Source organism: Lotus japonicus, chromosome 1 (genome assembly GCF_012489685.1).
Source record: "Lotus japonicus ecotype B-129 chromosome 1, LjGifu_v1.2".
NCBI classification, from domain to species: Eukaryota; Viridiplantae; Streptophyta; class Magnoliopsida; order Fabales; family Fabaceae; genus Lotus; species Lotus japonicus.
The window spans coordinates 92554989-92573479 of NC_080041.1; the positions used below are offsets into that span (position 1 = coordinate 92554989).

Sequence of the window (18491 nt, forward strand, 5' to 3'; positions counted from 1 at the left end):
GTAGATAACAAAGTCGAATCCCACATTAGGCACTTAAGGAAAACATGAGCCCCTTTTAATCTATTTTAATTTTCTAATTACTTACTTATTTTGTTAAGTCTTACAAAATACAAAATCCTTTTTAAAAATCAACGGTACTTATTGAAACCAATCACTCTAGTGCAATAAATGACTAAAGTGACTTGATATTGTGTTGTGTGTGTATAAATTGACACTAGTTAGCTAAGTCTCAAACAGAATGTGAATAGCTTTTGCTTCTTCACTGGACTACTAGTTGACTCGTGAAGAAGTCCCATAAAGTAGAATTCGATCACCATGGCTATGTTTGTGAAGCTCCCTGGTGTTTCTCCAACTACCTTAATACTCCATTTCATATTGTTGTTAGTTTTAACATCCAGAACGAAGGCTGTGGTGAAGCTGCCACCAAATGTTGAAGTTCCTGCAGTGATGGCTTTCGGCGACTCAATTGTAGACCCCGGAAACAACAACAAGATTAAAACACTGGTCAAATGCAATTTTCCTCCTTATGGTAAAGATTTTGAGGGAGGAAACCCAACTGGTAGATTCTGCAATGGAAAAATTCCATCAGACTTGCTTGGTACGTACTGCCTCTTCTTTTCTTTTCTGTTATGTTTTGTCTTTACTTTTTCTGATAGGCTAGTAAAAACTAAAAAGAATAAGCTTCCTTGCATTAAATTTTTTTATTGATAAAAGAGATGTATGGCTACCACCTTTGGATAGATATGTTTTATAGTATTGATGACATATATATACCATTGTTGTGATAAAAAAATTGATCTTTGGATTTTTCTAATCAATAAAAATTAAAACCAAAATGTATCATGAACTGAATAGTACAGTATATATACAATTACAGATTTACAATATAGTCATCCCTTGGTAAGGTGGAAATTAGGGAGGAGGGAGTTTGGGTGGATATTGTGATGTGTCTGGGAGAAATTGGGGGCCGGGGATGAGAAATAAAACATCTATTGTCCAATTAATAGCTTTTCATCTCCTTGCAATCTGCAAAGAAATGTTGGAGAAATAAGGAGCCTTTTTTGTACTTTCATTTTAACTGTGGACATACAAAAAAAAATTCTATTTATTTCTGCACTTAAAATTTTAAATCAGTTTCAATTTTTGTCCTCAATAATGTTCTTAATTATGAAATGAATAAATTATGAGTGATAATATACAATTTTGGATCCTCTACGCCATTTATCTATGCAGCAACTCTCCAACATACTCTTAGCCATCAATTTTATTATCCAGTGGTTGAGATTAGTCAAATGTGAGAATATATATACATATTAGTTATTTTCTAACATGTTGCACGATGGAGCTGCAGCAAACAATCAAAATTTTGATAAGAATATCCTTTAAAATTTGAAGTATAAATATTATTTTCTAAATTTAATAATATTGATTGCATTTTTAATGTAGGTTTTTGTTCCTTCTTTTTGAACAGTTATAAAGAAATATAAATAGTATTGTAATAACGTAGTACGTGTTAATTACGCTTTTAAATTATCACAAATTAATTATCTAAAATTTAAATTATTAGGTAAAAGACATATATATTTTAATACTATGTCACGAACCAATTATCCAAAATACATAAGTTGTGTGATAAAAAACTTATGAATAACCACACCTATAACTTATGTTTCAAAAGTTTTATTTTCATGCTTTTTATTGAGACTAATTTTGTCAATAGAAGTAGTTTAATTTACAAAATGAAATCAAGCACAATTATAGTTGTCCATGTTTGTATAACACATAATCTGTAATTAGCATAAATAATTGGTTGCCATGATAATTCATCGAGTACTGATTCATTCACACCTCATTTTTTCTTTAATTTTATTTCCACACATTTTTTTAATCACTCTTTGCATTTCCTGGTACATCGCATATCATACTAATCATTTCTCATTTTTCTCTTCATACTCATCTAAAGTGAAGATTTTTTTTTTTGAAATGCACTAAAGTGAAGATGGAAAGCAATTGTTAACAAAACATTATTGCAATTCATCACGAAGGGCTTTTGACATATATTTTAGCGTGACATTTTTAAAATTAGGGGTATTTTGTCTAATTATTATACTAAAATTTTCTCTCATTTCATTTTGCTCGCTCATAAATTAGCTTCATCATGGTGCAAATGTTTTCAACTCGAACCAAGAATACATTTGCTTTCGTTTCATACCATTTAATACTAAATAGTTAATTAGTCTATGATTTTAAACACTCGAATCTCAAATGGTCTCTAAAAAAATTCTTGTCATTGTCCGTTAAAATTTTTATTTGATTTAAAATAGTTCCTATCTTATCATAAAAATTATTTGACATTCATTTAAATTTTTTACCTAATAATTTTGGTGCATGTAATGTTGTTTTGACAATTCACTTCAACCTTCGGTCCTTCACATTAAGTAAAGAATAAGAAAAGAAAAAAAGAAAAATTAGTGATATGATTTATAATGTGTGAGGAAATGCAAAGAAAATGATAAAAAAAATGTGAAAATAAAATGAGAGAAATTAAAGTGTGAATATTATATTTAGAAGGGACAGGATATCACTTTTTGAACGTGAATATATCATTTTTTTAAAGAGAATATAGCATTACTCACATGAAATTGTTTCTCAATTTAGTTACTTTTATTATCTCATTTCTCATCTTCCTCGTTTTTTTTTAAGAAAAAATTCTTCCTTTCCCCTTCCTCCACTTCTCAGTTCTCACCCACCATTATTTTCGGTGAACCACTTAGACCACTCATTCCACAATCACCATTAACTACAGCACCTAAACTTTCTCCATCATCTTCCCCAAATCTCTCCTTCTAATTGTCCTTTCCTTTTCCAAATTGATTTTTTGTCCGAATCAATTTCAATCAGAGTCGGTTAGCATGAGAGGATGTTCACCTACAGCATTAAAGATTTAAAGCAAAAAGATAAGAGCAGCGCCTGAGTTTTCTACACTTAGCAGATACTCAAGCTAGAACGATTACTAGGCCCTTTTTGCATATAATGTGAATTTGTTGCAAATTAACATCAAGACCCCGCTAACATGTGACTATTGGACTGAGCAAGACCTGAGTTCTCCTCTCCCAGACTTAAAAACCCAACCTCTCCCCATTCACCATCAAACTTGACCATTTCCTCTTTTTCTTCACCATAAAACAGAGCCCTTTCCCCATGACAACAGAGACAATTTACTTCTCTATTTGTATATGGGTTACCACTCTTTGTGTTTATTCAATATAACATACTTTTTCAGGACATATGAATTTGTTTAAGAACATTTCATATTCTAGAGTATGAGTTAAGTAAAAACACAAATCTAACCATTTTTCTTTTATAGCAAAACAACAAGTGGTTGGTCTAAATACTACAATGGATATTTTAACTGTCTATCCAAATATGCTGAGTCACTATTTTCATTTTAAGAGAGCAGTTCCCCAACCTAAATGAAAATGATGGCTTGAGTGCAATTATAAATTTATCCTCATTAGAAATCAAATAATTGAAGATCACATATTTCTTGGCAAAAGTTAAGTTTCCCTTTTTATTATTGCCTATGTGATTCCACCAAAAGATCTTTTCTCATCCCTCTGATTAAAATCATGATAATGATATTTTAAAAAGGATAGACTTTATTTCTCCACATATCATTTTTTCAATAAATGGTCTAAGAATAATTAGTGGATTCAAAATACTTTTTTTTCGGATTAAAATTAATTATTTTGAATTTCAGCTGAAGAATTGGGTATCAAGGAGCTTTTACCAGCTTATAAGCAACCAAATCTCAAACCAAGTGATCTTCTGACTGGAGTAAGCTTTGCTTCAGGTGCCTCTGGATATGATCCTCTAACGCCAAAAATAGCGGTAATAAATATGTTTGCTTTACTTATGTGTGTACGAATATGTACTTAGGTGCAATCGTATCAGCACTAATGCACCGATTAACATGTGTCCTTTAATAATTGTTAATCATTTTTTTCCTAACTTGATAATTGTAATTATGAATAATCAGTCAGTGATATCAATGTCCGATCAACTTGATATGTTCAAAGAATACATAGGGAAGCTTAAGAACATTGTTGGAGAGAACAGAACAAACTACATCATAGCCAACAGTCTAATGCTTGTGGTAGCTGGAAGTGATGACATTGCCAACACCTATTTTATTGCTCGTGTAAGGCAATTACATTATGATGTTCCTGCTTACACTGACCTCATGGTCAACTCAGCCTCTCAATTTGTAAAGGTATACCCTTTTTTTAATTACATTCTTTTTTCATATTTTTAAAACTCATGTTTAAGATTAATAAAATTAAGTTAATTTAATGATTTACTATTCATTAGCCATACACCTCACTGTTTGTTTGCTTCAATTAACGTCAATTAACAATTGAGTCAACGTGTTAAAATAATATTTCTCTATTTACGAATGATATTTTTTCCTTGTGAAGGAATTGTATATACTTGGAGCTCGTAGAATCGGAGTTATAAGTGCACCTCCGATTGGGTGTGTGCCATCACAGAGGACTCTAGCTGGAGGTATACACAGAGAGTGCTCAGGGAAATACAATGATGCAGCCAAATTATTCAACTCCAAACTCTCAAAGGAATTGGACTCGCTTCACCACAACTCGCCCAATAGTAGAATCGTTTACATTGACATTTACAACCCTCTACTTGATATCATTGTAAATTATCAAAAATATGGTAAATCCTAATGCAAATCTTGCTTTTGAGTAGCTAGCAAACTAATAAGCATTTATATAATTTTCAAATGATGTTGTTAAGTTTCCTTCAATTATTAAAGCTCTCATCAATTGCAGGCTTTAAAGTTGCGGATAAAGGTTGCTGTGGCACAGGACTACTAGAAGTATCAATTTTATGCAACCCTTTAGGTGATTCTTGTTCCGATGCTTCACAATACGTTTTTTGGGATAGTTATCATCCCACCGAAGTTGTGTATAGAAAGCTCATAGACCAAGTCCTGCAAAAATATTTGAATCGGCTTTTCTGAGTCCTGAAGTTTGTCCATGGCATGTTATTTAATTGATTATAAAATATCATTGAAGGATTGAAGGTTGTTGTATCAAGTTGTGTGTGTGTGTGTTATTATTTATATCAATAATAAATGTTAATGGGTCTCATTCTCATAGATTTTTCCACTTAATTATATTTTTGCTCAATAAAAAAATTTACTAGTTAAATTACTAACAAAAAAATAGTCAACAATACACTCTTTTACTTTTTAGACATTCTCTTCAACACTCTCTTCAATAGTTCTTCTTATAAATTGATTACACTGCTATTTGAAATTCTTCAACAAGAGGGAGACAAAACCTTCCCCCTCTTTGATCAAGCCAATTGCATATTTCCCCCTTTTCCATCACAAAAAGAACATATAAACATAAACATAAAACCTTATGTAATGGAATAAGGAGTTTTTTAAATGACCCTACATAAAATTTAGGTTATATCACTTTAGTCTGATCCTAGGTGAGTCAATGATATTTAAATAAATGAGTTAAAATTTTCATATTTTATCACTTATCTTAAATATTACTTCCTCCGTTCCAATTTGTTTGTTGTTTTAGCATTTGCACACAGTTTAAGAGTTAATTATTAGATTAATATTTTCACCAAAATACCCCTATTTATTTTCATTCATGTCAATCATTCCTTCCTCATTTTCCACACTCACTTCCCCATTGAAAATATAAGAGAGAGAGTGTGAATTCAAAATTTGAGTTACCCAAGAGAGAAACTTGACCAGATTAATGACTTACATTTTCGTAAATAAGGATAGTAATTAATAGAGATAGTGGGATAGTTAATTTAAGTGGAAGGTTGGTTTATTGAGAAACTTTGAATTAATTATTCAACAAGGGTATAGAGGGAAGAAAATGGGAAAAAATGCATTGAATATATAAAACAACAACCATTTTGAAATTCCTAGCAAAAGCTAAAACAACAAACAAATTGGAACGGAGGGAGTATTTATTAACCTAGATCTATAGTAATTTAACTCAAATATTTTTTTTGGTCAAAACTCAAATTTTATCTACCATCATTTCAGACACCTTCACATTCTACTACATGGTCTGTGACTCGTGTGTTCATCAAGCCCATATACAAAACCCACTTTATTGCGGACACCAATAACAATAATAAAAGTGAACACAAACAATAGATATAAAACAAGTGTTGGGCCGGTCCTCCCAAATATTGGCCATATTCTTTCCGATTAAATAATACATATAACCTTAAGCAACAATGCATAATGGGTTAAGCAAGCTTGGAGACTCTTCTCTGTCGATTTCTGAAGCTCTAGGGAGAGGTGGGGCTTGGCATGGCAAACACCATCAACAACCGCTAAGCTGATGTAGATGGGTCTCATTGTCATTGATTTTTCCACTTACTTTTATTTTTGCTCAATAACAAGATTATTAGTTAAATAAACAATAAAAATAAATGCCGACAATACATTCTTTTAAATACTCTTTGTAATACCCTCTTCAATAATTCTTTTTATAGATCGAGACAAAAGTTAACTCATATTATACTTATCTGGTATTTGAAATTCTTCAACACGAGAGATAAAACATTTCACCCTCTTTGATCAAGCCAAAAACATATATGCATTAAAAAAAACCTTATGACAAGCACGGCCCGTTAAGGGGACACAAATAAAATAAAATAAGTAGTTGTCCAAATAACTCTAGAGAAATGTTTGGGTTAAATAATCCTAGTCTTAAGTGGATCAATGATATTTAAGATAAGTGAAATAAAAATTTGTTAGAGTCTCACATTGGCTAGAGATATGGCCAATCAAACGCTTATAAATGGTAGTGCAAACCTCAACTCTTGAGCTAGCTTCTGGGTTGAGTTAGGCCTCCCTAATTCTAATATGGTATCAAAATCTATCCTAGATCCATTTGTTGTGGGACTCCCCATATTTGGATCACATGTTTCATTCCACGCTTCAAATGTCCAATCCTGGGTGTGACAGGGTGAGTTAGAGTCTCACATTGGCTAGAGATGTGGCCAATCAAGCACTTATAAATGTTAGTGCAAACCTCAACTCTTGAGCTAGCTTTTGCGTTGAGTTAGGTCTCCGTAATTCTAATATAATTTCATATTTTATCACTTAAGATGGGTCAATGCCATGGATTTGTGCTATGTGGAGGTTTTCTAGGAGAAGCTTCCAACTATCCCTGTTTTCATGATTGAAGGTTATGTTTTAGTGTTTGAAGGAAGGAGAATGTTGAGTCCATGGAGTCAAGGGGAAGAGATGGATTGGGCAGTTTTTTTTAAAGAAGAGCATTATGGAGTTTTGAAGTAAATCAAGGCCGTGTATAGAAATTTGAGGGCATAAGGCGAAGATCATTTGGGACTTAAAGATACTTAATATATCATATAAATTCTCAAATTATTTATATTAATCTTCTAGTTTTTTGTGTCGTTGCAATATCATTTATCAGAATTTTATAATCAAACAATTATAACATTTCACTTTCAATAGATAAAATAGCTAATTCATTCAATATATCTTGTAATATTGTTGACTTTCGATATGATTTAAGCAATGTTAATTTTGAAAAACTTTTTTCAGCAGTAGCAATCGTTACAAGGATTGTCAATAATTTTTTTTCAATACATACATTTGTAAAGGGGAATGAAGAGGAGATTGTGAAAAGGTTAGTGTCCTTGGAGCAAAGGGACGCATTGGAGGCAGGTGAGTCTATGGGAGGCGAGCCAAACAGGGGAGCTGACTGTTTATCGTGAAGACTATCTCATTTAATGTACGGGGTTGGGTAGCAGTGGTAAAAGGAGGGTGCTTAGGGAGCTGATTGCTAAACATCAAATTGACATGTTGCTAATCTAGGAAAAGAAGATGGAGGTACTGGATTTGAGAATTTGTAATCATATTTGGGGTGACTTAGGGTTTGAATGGCAAGCTAGTCCAGCAATAAACAGAGGTGGTGGCCTTCTTTGTGTGTGGAAGCAAGGCAGTTTTCTTCTCCAGGACTGCGTAAGAGGATCAGCGTTTATTGGCTTGCTTGGTAAATGGGGTGATATGGTGGAAGACTCTGTTGTGGTTAATGTTTACTCTTCCTGCAGAATTGAGGGTCTTATGGCAGGAGCTGCTGGAATGGAAGGGTCGATGTCTAGTGTCAACATGGTGTGTGTGTGTGGGGGGGGGACTTTAACTCTATACGGCTGGAGGAGGAGCGTAGTGGAATTGCAGCAGGTACAGGGTGTCAAAGAAGGGAAATTACTGAGTTTAACAGCTTTATAGAGGAGATGGAGTTGATTGATCTTCCGATGGCAGGTAGGAAGTATACTTGGTATCGTCCAAATGGACAAGCACGCAGAATTGACAGATTCCTTGTATCTTCTGATTGGTTAATGCATTGGCCTAATTGTGAGCTGTTGGGTCTCAATCGTGATATCTCGGACCACTGTCCACTTCTGTTAAGATCAGCTGCCCAAGATTGGGGTCTGAAACCATTCCGTGTGCTGAATTGTTGGTTTGAGCATCCGGGGTTTGAGAAGTTTGTGGTGGAAGCATGGTCTGAGAATCAAATTGATGGTTGGGGGGCTTATGTCCTCAAAGAAAAGCTTAAATTAATGAAAGTAAAGCTGAAATGGTGGAATAAGGAGGTGTTTGGGGATTTGAGAGCTAGAAGAGATGCGGCTGTACTAAAATTAAATGAACTGGATTCGAAGGAAGAGGAAAAAGGCTTGTCGATTGAGGAGGCAGATTCCCGAAAGCTACCGCTGGATGATTTTTGGTCAGTTTTGAAACTCCAAGAGTCTTTATTGTGTCAGAAATCGAGATCACGATGGCTAAAAGATGGTGATCAAAATACTAGATACTTTCACTCATTAATTAATTGGAGGAGGCGAACTAATTCTATAGTTGGCCTAATGGTGGATGTGAATTGGGAGGAGGATCCTTCGCTTGTAAAAAACGAGGTGAAACAGTTCTTTGAAAAGCGTTTTGCAGCCCATAGTTGGGTGAGACCAGATCTGGATGGTGTCAATTTTAGCTCGTTGCCCCAATCAGATAATGATTTCTTGACCTGGCGGTTTGACGAGGATAAGGTGAAGGATGATGTATGGGATTGTGGAGGTTATAAAAGCCCAAGGCCTGGCGGTTTGACGAGGATGAGGTGAAGGATGAGGTGAAGGCTGATTTCTTGAGAGTACTTGATGATTTTTGGCATCGGAGTTTGTGGTCGAAGGGCAGCAACGCTTCATTCATAGTTTTGATTCCGAAGGTGAATTTGCCGGTGGGACTCAATGATTTTAGACCCATCTCTCTTATTGGGTGCATCTATAAGGTTGTGTCGAAGGTACTAGCTATTCGACTTAAATTTGTGTTGGCCAAGCTGATTCATGAAAACCGGTTTGCATTTCTGGGAGGGTGCAATATGCTTGACAGCGTAGTGGTGATCAATGAGATTATTCATGCAGTGAAGAAAGTGAAACAATATACTGTGCTTTTTAAAGTTGACTATGAGAAGGTGTATGACTCGGTTTCTTGGGAATTCTTGGAGTATATGATGAGGAGAATGCAGTTTAGTAACAAATGGATCACTTGGATTATGAATTGCTTGGCTTCCGCTACTGTGTCTGTCTTGGTGAATGGTAGCCCATGTGAGGAGTTCATAATGCGGAAAGGTTTGCGCCAAGGGGACCCTCTTCTAATAATAGCAGGAGGTTTAAATGGCTTTTTCAGAAATGCGGTGAGCTTGGGAAGATTTGAGGGATTTAACTTTGGGGAGGAATCTGGATTGGATATTTCAATGCTTCAATTTGCAGATGATGCCATATTCATTGGTAAGGCTATTATGTCTAATGTGATGACGGTAAAGTGTGTACTCAGATGCTTTGAACTCATTTCAGGCCTCAAAGTTAATTTTCATAAAAGCAAAATAACAGGGGTGGCGGTGGACAATGACAACTTGACCAGGTTTGCAGCTGTTCTTCACTGTAAAATAATGAGCATACCATTTATCTATTTAGGCATCCCGGTGGGTGGCAGGTCAAGTAGCTTAGCTTTATGGGATCCAATAGTAAATAAGCTAAGAGGGAGACTTCCGTCATGGAAACATAAGCATATTTCTTTTGAGGGCCGGGTGTGTCTTATTCAAAGTGTATTGTCATCGTTGCCATTATTTTTTCTTTCATTCTTTAAGATCCCGGCTGGGGTGCTTAAGGTTTGTACTGGTATTATGAGGAGGTTTCTATGGGGAGGTGTGGAAGAGAATAGTAAAATATCTTGGATTAAATGGTCAGAGGTATGTAAGCCTAAGGACCAAGGAGGCCTAGGACTCAAAGATTGGCGCATATTCAATATGGCATTGCTTGGCAAGTGGCAATGGAGGTTTTTACTCGAGCCCGAAAGCCATTGGTGTCGTGTGATCAAGGCTAGAAGGGGGAAGTATGGTGAGTCATCATGGTGGAGGGATATCAAATCATAGTGTATGTGGGAGGGCATCAACTGGTTTGAAGCTGGTTTGCAGAAAACTGTGTTTCAAGGCAATGATACTAAATTCTGGTCCGAGAATTGGATTGGCAATGGTCCTTTGGAGCTGCAATTTCCTAGGCTCTACAACCTCTCTAGACAGAAGTATTGTTGCATCACGGATCTGGGACAGTGGAATGGTGGGGTTTGGAGTTGGAATTTCCGGTGGAGACGTAGTTTAAGGGGTAGGGAGGTGGTGTGGATGGACGAATTGTTGGCAGTAATACAGGGAGCACAATTGATAGAAAATAAGAAAGATGAGTGGATTTGGAGGTTGGAGGGGGAAGGCCTTTATACAGTTAACTTCTCTTATGTTTTTTTTGCAGGGACAACCACTGGAGGAGACGGACAATGCATTCAAATTAATTTGGACAACACCACTGCCCTTGAATAATAAAGCCTTTGCGTGGAGGCTACTATTGGGACGCATTCAGACGCGGGACAACTTACTTAAACGACATGTTATCAATGGCTTTGAGGAGTCTCTTTGTCCGCTGTGTGTACATCTTCACACTTGCTGTTCTCATGCCCGGTGTCTATTAAGATATTGTATGAATGTTATATGTGGCTGGGTATCAGTACTGCACAACTACCATCTCCACGAGTACATCTGTTGCAGTTTGCATCTTCAGGGCTAAGCAAAAACCAAAATTCAGGGGAGATAGCTATTTGGATGGCAACAATATGGGTAATTTGGATGCTGCGCAATAGGATTGTCTTTAATAACACTAATATTGTTGATCTGGATATGGCTCACATCATAGAGTTGGTTCAAGTGAAGTCATGGTGATGGATTCGTGCAAAAGTGAAGGGCTTTTCCTACTCTTGGTTTGAGTGGAAGCAAAACCCCTTTGTCTGTATCTCGTCGCTGTAGCTGGTTGTAGCTTTGGAGCAGGTTGGAACTCACCTATTGTGCTATGATTAGGAACTATCTTGGAAGGACCATCAATTATGGATACATACCAGCATGATGGCTTTGGGACTGATAGACTAGGGCCCTGTTTGGAAAAACAGCTTAATTAAGCACTTATGGTCATAAGCGCTTATGACATAAGCGCTTATTCATAAGCTATTTTTAAAAATTTATTGAAATAAATTAAAAATAAGCTGTATATAAGCATAAGCTGTTTTTCATAAGCTATCCTGATTAGCTTATGAAAATAAGCTGAAAATAGCTTATGGCCCTGCCATAAGCTGTTTGCATAAGCTCTCCCAAACACTGATATAAGAGCTTACCTGCCATAAGCTGTTTGCATAAGCTCTCCCAAACACTGATATAAGAGCTTATGCTGTCAGATAAGCTCAAATAAGCTCTTCCAAACTGGGCCTAGTACTTGCACAATTGCTTTGGCTGTTTGATTACTTGCAATTTTTGTAAACTTTGTTTTTTACTTTTTCTTTCTTGATCTCATGTATTATGGGCTGAAGTACCCCTTGTACTCCCTTTAATACATCTTTAGCATATAAAAAAAAAACATACATTTGTAAAGGAATCTAGAGTTTTAATAAAACTCAATCCATTTATCGGAGTGTTAATTTCTTTTGTTAACACTTCTTTTAGTACTTTCAATTCTCAAAATAAATCAAAACCATAAATAATAGAATATTCATTACACTTTAAAAAATTAAGATTATTGCAATATTTTTTGAATTCATACTAAATATCTAATTTTTCTGGAATCAAATAAAAAACAAAAAATAGTCTCATAAAATTTGTTCAAATTGTGTCTCAATAGAATTAATTTATTGATCTAATATGTGTAAAAATATTCAATGTGAATTTTTTTTTAGGTGAATGTGTGATCTCATTAATAATATTTTCATAAAAGGTTTTCTATGAATTTTACGTTCTTCGCAAAATTTTGGCTCTATCTATATCCATTTAGATGACCGTTTTTGTGTGGATTCTAAAGAATTGAAAGTGAAGGTTAATGGGGAATTAATTTCTTTTGTTATAAATGGAAAAAAATTAAATAATATTAATGAAGATATGGTCAGTTTGAAAAAAATGATATTGATGCAATTTCCCTTTTTTGTTGGCTAATTTTTGGGAAAAGGGAGGATTTCTTTTTTATGAGCTATAGGTAGTGGAAAAAAAAAATATTTTTGGGGCCTTAGGCATGTGACGAACTAGTCTTGTGGTTTTCACGGCACTGAGTGTTCATAGGGACTAAATTGACTAAAATATTTTAAACGTCCAACGCATTCGATAACGTGACACATGGAATTTTTTGTTTCAAGGACGAACGGAAAAAAAGACAAACGTGAAATGAATTTGCAAATTGAGAGCCTCTAAAGTTATTTCCCAAGTCGAGGGTCGACCAACCTGCAGTAAGTGTTCAAGTTCAAGATCAAGTCAGGTATTCACTCAATACTTAATCATATATGGTCACATTTCTTTTCGATATTTTTATTTTAATTTGTATATGATATGACATAATTAATACAGTATATAGTAAATCTTGATTAATTAAATGTCGGTCATATGCATAGCTATTGAACTTTTAATTTAATCAGTATTTATCAAAAAAATTAATTTACTCTTAGTTTTTAGATAAGTCAAAATTGTATTGATCAAGAAGTACAAGAGAATTTACTCTTAGTAGTACTATTTCTGGGCTCAGCTGCCTCCGCATTTAATCCATGTGAACGTGCTCATTTAATTCCAAAATATTTCTGATTGCTGTCGTGCTGGTTCTTCTTATTGGTTGGAGTATAGTTGAACTACCACCACTATATCATTGACTTGTAGATGTATAGCCCTCAAATGTGTGTATTCCAGAAATTCAATGCATTCACTTGTGGAATATTGCATGACAGGTATGTCGATGTGAGTCGAAGTAGTAATGAAGTCAAGATGTCTACATGTAAATCCAGCTTTTTGGTGGTAAGAATGTTAGGATGAAAATACGGATAAAAAACTTATGGTTAATTATATACATATGGTGCCAGGTTTATAAGGCATTCAGTTCCAAGAAAATACGGATAAAAAACTTACATTTAAGTATTTAACGTATCAAATTAAAAACAAGTGTTGTAACAAAAAAAAAAACAAGTGAAACCAAATGGGTTGGGACGCGCAACAATCCAGTTACTACTTCGTCGCTTAAACAATTGGTTGATGATTCTCTCAATTACAACTAACTCTTATAAATAAATAAAATATATATATATATATATCCATTAACCAAACCATATCACTTAATGTGCTGATGACTTTGGATGAGTGTGATTTGATTAAGACTACAAAAATTAAATGGTGTTTTTCTATGTAATGTTTTTGTAAGAATAATAAATGAGAAAATATAAAATATATTTTAGAGGGTAATAGTATAGGATAACAATTAATACTTTTATAAAAATAATAAAATTAATTTTACTTTTTTAATATGTGTGTTTCTCCTTTTTTTTTTTAACAATTAATTAGTAATGCAGGGAGAGAATATACTATATAGGCTAGCTAGAACGTGCGTGAGAGTAAGGCTATTGATTTTAAGCAATCATGAAGTTCACTGATTTTATTTATTTAAAAAAAGAAACATTTTATCACGATATTGAAAAGAAGATATAGGCAACGCTGTGTTTGTCTGACCAATAAATGACTTGAACTACACTGTCTACACCATAACCAGCATGAATTGATCAGCTCAGAGTACTTGGTATCTATATAATAATGAGTAATGAAGCAGGCCTTTGCAGAAACGAACGCAACATAGCAAGAAATGGAAATGTCCATGATTACTGTGGCGGTGTTTCTTTTGTGTCTTCATTATTTCAGTGCAGCAGAGGCTATCATTAAGCTTCCAGGCAATGAAACAATCCCAGGACTCATTATTTTTGGCGATTCTATCGTTGACACAGGAAGCAACAATGGCCTCCAGACTGTGGCAAAATGCAACTTCCTTCCTTATGGAAAGGATTTCCAGGGCGGGAATCACCCAACAGGAAGATTCTCCAATGGCAAGGTCCCTACCGACTTCATAGGTACCTTATTAAACTCTATCCAAAATAAAACTTGAAAAATTATATTTAAATTTATAAAAAAAAATGCTTGATGGCACACCAAATTTGCGCAAAAACAGAAGATGAATATATCACAACCATCTACATTCCCATGTTTTTTTTTTTCAAAAATAAACTTCTGTTTTTCCATGAAATGAAGGATCGTGCGTTGTCATCTCAACTTAATTGTGCATTACAACACATTCCTATTCACATTTTAGTTGTGAAATATATTTAAGCTACTCCCTCCGTTCATATTTATAAGTCCATTTTACCCAATTCTCTTAGATTAAGAAAAGTAGTTATAAGCAATAAATTTGTAAAAAAATTTATTCACTTTCCTAGATTACCCTTATTTAATTTCTTATAAATTTCTCTCTCCAAGTTATTATTACAAAATCTCATTGTCTCTTTCATATTAAATATGATGATAGTTTTGGGAAAAAATAATTAATGCGCCATTGATATTGTAAATGGACTTATATTTAGGAACAAGAAAAACACTCAAAAATGACCTTATAATAAGGAACGGATGGAGTATATGTTTGTATTTAAGTTAATATAAAAGTACGAAATTCACAACTTCCTTTGATGTTTTTATTGGAAAACGTGAAAATCACATTATTTTTTCTTGAAATGTACATGTGTTACTTATTTCAATGTCACATTAACTTAAACAATTATGTATATATTATTTTTTATACATCGGAAAACTCTATAGTATATTATTTTAATTAAATTTTAAATTTACTTTCTCATGAAATCATTGAATGTTAAAATAAACAAATTTTACGTTAATAGTACATTAAACCCTTTAATTAAACTAAAAACTCAATTTCTAACAAGACCATAAACCATTAAATGTTTATGTAAAAGTAAAATTGCACGGCAAGTACACACATATTAAATCTCGTTTGTAGTATACTTGAGGTTTATTAATATCCACAAATATTGGTAAAATGCATTAAAAACCCAACCAAATAAATATGAATATTCATACTCTCTCCGTTCCTTTTTATCTGTCCATTTTAGGTGGTGACACATAAATTAAGAGTGTAATTAACTTTGTTGAATGTTAGAAAAGTTGAGCATGCTTTTACTATTATATCCTTTAAACTGTGTTTTATCTCTCCTTATTTATTGTTCTGATAAGGGTATTAGTTGTAAAAACATCATTTAATGCTCTTTTAAAAAACTAAATAAACAGTTAAATATGAACAAATTATTTTTCTCAAAGTGAACAGATAAATAGGAACGGAGAGAGTATATGTGAAGAGGTTGAATGTTCGTACTATGAACGGTGGGTAGGGGAAATAATTTGTCGAAAGATGCCTATATATATTGTGTGATCTTAAAATTTCATTGAGGAATACATATTTTTGGTAAATGGAAAGATAAATTACATTCTCTAAAAATTAACTCTTGGATCTTCTGATTCTAAACTCAATATCTCTCAATTCTTACCACTTGAATTATTATTTGAGAATCTTAATAACACATTAGGAATAGGATGTGGGTTTTAATTACCAACGGAATGCGCGGCAGTTATGTTCTCCCCGCATGACATCTCTACCCACGCATTTACTAATTGTGGTCCCTTTATGCTTTTTATGGTGGACACAGATTTATGATTTAAATAGACTTTGTCCCTTTTCTTTCAAGTGCTCCCTTTTTCTTAGTTTTTCCTTTTCAATAAATTTTGTCAGCTGAAAGTTAAACAACGTGCTTACATAAGTTTTCTATGTGTCAAATTTCACACACAAATATACATAATACATAGAAAAATTTATGTGTGAAGTCACACTTTCTCAATGTCATGTGATATATGATTAATTGAGTAGCTCTGAATTTTCATTAAGTACCACCATGCTTTCAATATTAATATATTATGATTATATAGTATAATCTTATTTCTATGAAAAAAAATTGGGAATTTTTATTTCGATTCTGCAATTGATGTCTTCGTAATTATGGTGAATCAGCGGAAGAATTGGGAATGAAAGGATTGATACCGTCATATTGGAGTCCAAGTTTTCAGCTAGATAATCATTTTACAGGAGTTAACTTCGCATCCGGTGGATCAGGATATGATCCTTTAAGTGCAAAAATTCAGGTAAATACATATGCATTTCATTTCTGTGATTTCTCTCATTTTGTTCATTTCATATATGAAGACAAAATCAATCTTCTATATACTCTAAATAATTTTCCTTGTGTTTTGTTACTTTGGAATGAAGTCGGTGATACCATTATCTAAGCAACTGAATCAATTCAAAGAATACGTGAAAAAGCTAAAAGGAAAATATGGAGAGGAAAAGACCAACTTTATCTTGTCCAAAAGTTTATTCATTGTGGTTGCCAGCAGCAATGACATTGCCAATTCTTATTATGCAACTGGAATTAGGAAATTGCAATATGATATTGGATCTTACTCTGATTTCTTGTCGCAACTTGCCTCTTCTTTTGTTAAGGTAATTAATCTCATTCTCATTGATTAACTAACCTTCTAATTCTCACTCTCATGATTAAAAATTGAAGATTAATTATATTGTTTTGCCTTTTCACACCTTCTTTGTTAAAGGAAATATATGGATTGGGAGCAAGGAGAATAGGGGTGTTTGGTGCACCCCCAGTAGGATGCTTGCCATTTATGCGAACGCTATTTGGTGGCATAGAGAGAAACTGCCTGCAAGAAATAGACTTGGCATCGAAGTTGTTCAATGCTAAATTATCAACAGAGATGGAGTACCTCAATCAAAATCTGCCTCAAGGGAAAGTGGTGTATATTGATGTTTACGACCCTTTGATTCATATCATCGAAAACCCCACCGATTATGGTACAAATATATACTTTGTAATTAGCTTCTTAACAGAATGATTAAATTGGTCCATAAAAGTATTAGATGAGGGTAATTAAGTTTGTCCATAGAAAAAAGAAATAGTCTTGCGGCTCCTGATTGTGTAAAATGTCGGACAAATTATTCTCTATGATCAGGCCGATGTTTTATCTTACCACAATGATTAATTTGACCGACATTTTACACAATTAAATACTGCGAGAGTATTTGGTTCTTTTAGGGACGAACTTTTCCGCAACATTTTCAATCAACAGTTTGACCATTACCTCTAACTTCTATTGGATAGTTTGCACATGTTGCTGAAGTGAATATTTAGTTATATACATTTGTCTCAATTGAATTTCAGGGTTTGAAGTTGTTGATAGAGGATGCTGTGGCACAGGGACTATAGAGGTGTCTGTACTGTGTAACCAGTTAGAACAAATTTGCAGAGACGATTCTAAGTCTGTGTTTTGGGATAGTTTTCATCCTACAGAGAGGACATACCAGATTCTTGTTGGCAAAATCATCAACAGATATATAAATAACTTCTTTTGAGAGAATTGACTCTCATTCCATTCGAGTTCACTGCCCTTATTTGTATTTTTCTCAGACAAACTTGTTGAAATAAATTTTAAAAAATTGAACTTGATCCCTTTTTGTTAATCATTGGATCTGGCTTCACTTCCATGTCAAAATTTTCTTTATCTTTAATTAGTTATGTCCTTTCAATTAGTCTCTCATGTTATTAGGAAATGTTAGTAGTGACTAGTGAGTTGTCAACATGGATTGTTTTTTATTTCAGTTTTTCAGTTCATATGTAGGCTATATATATTTTCTGGACGCAATGTGTGACTTCGTTAAAAGCCTTATATGATAGTGTTGGGCTAAACTCGGAATAACAACTTCAATACACGTACACTTACTTGATGCCCGGAACCGATGGGTGTTTGATGGTGACCCATTCACATGAGAAAGGATCTTCAAACGGGTGCTGCAATTGTCTCCGGTGGCTGCTGTACCAGTTAGTGAGCCAAGACAGCAGAGACAGCTGTCCTCGCAGTGGCAGCGGCCAGGTCCAGAGCTGTACAAGC

General features: G+C 34.0%; 2 protein-coding genes across 2 annotated transcripts; both read left to right on the plus strand.

Moving 5' to 3' along the window:
- The first annotated feature begins 228 nt into the window (after window positions 1-228).
- LOC130727838 (GDSL esterase/lipase EXL3-like) lies at window positions 229-5179 on the plus strand. Its single transcript, XM_057579096.1, has 5 exons — window positions 229-598; window positions 3761-3891; window positions 4040-4273; window positions 4479-4734; window positions 4851-5179. Exons 1-5 carry the CDS (start codon window positions 316-318, stop codon window positions 5039-5041), a joined length of 1095 nt encoding a protein of 364 aa, XP_057435079.1. The 5' UTR covers window positions 229-315; the 3' UTR covers window positions 5042-5179.
- An 8975-nt stretch (window positions 5180-14154) lies between these two features.
- On the plus strand, window positions 14155-18063 carry LOC130727841 (GDSL esterase/lipase EXL3-like). The gene is made up of 5 exons (XM_057579101.1): window positions 14155-14542; window positions 16543-16673; window positions 16798-17031; window positions 17142-17397; window positions 17765-18063. Exons 1-5 carry the CDS (start codon window positions 14281-14283, stop codon window positions 17953-17955), a joined length of 1074 nt encoding a protein of 357 aa, XP_057435084.1. The 5' UTR covers window positions 14155-14280; the 3' UTR covers window positions 17956-18063.
- The last annotated feature ends 428 nt before the right edge of the window (window positions 18064-18491 follow it).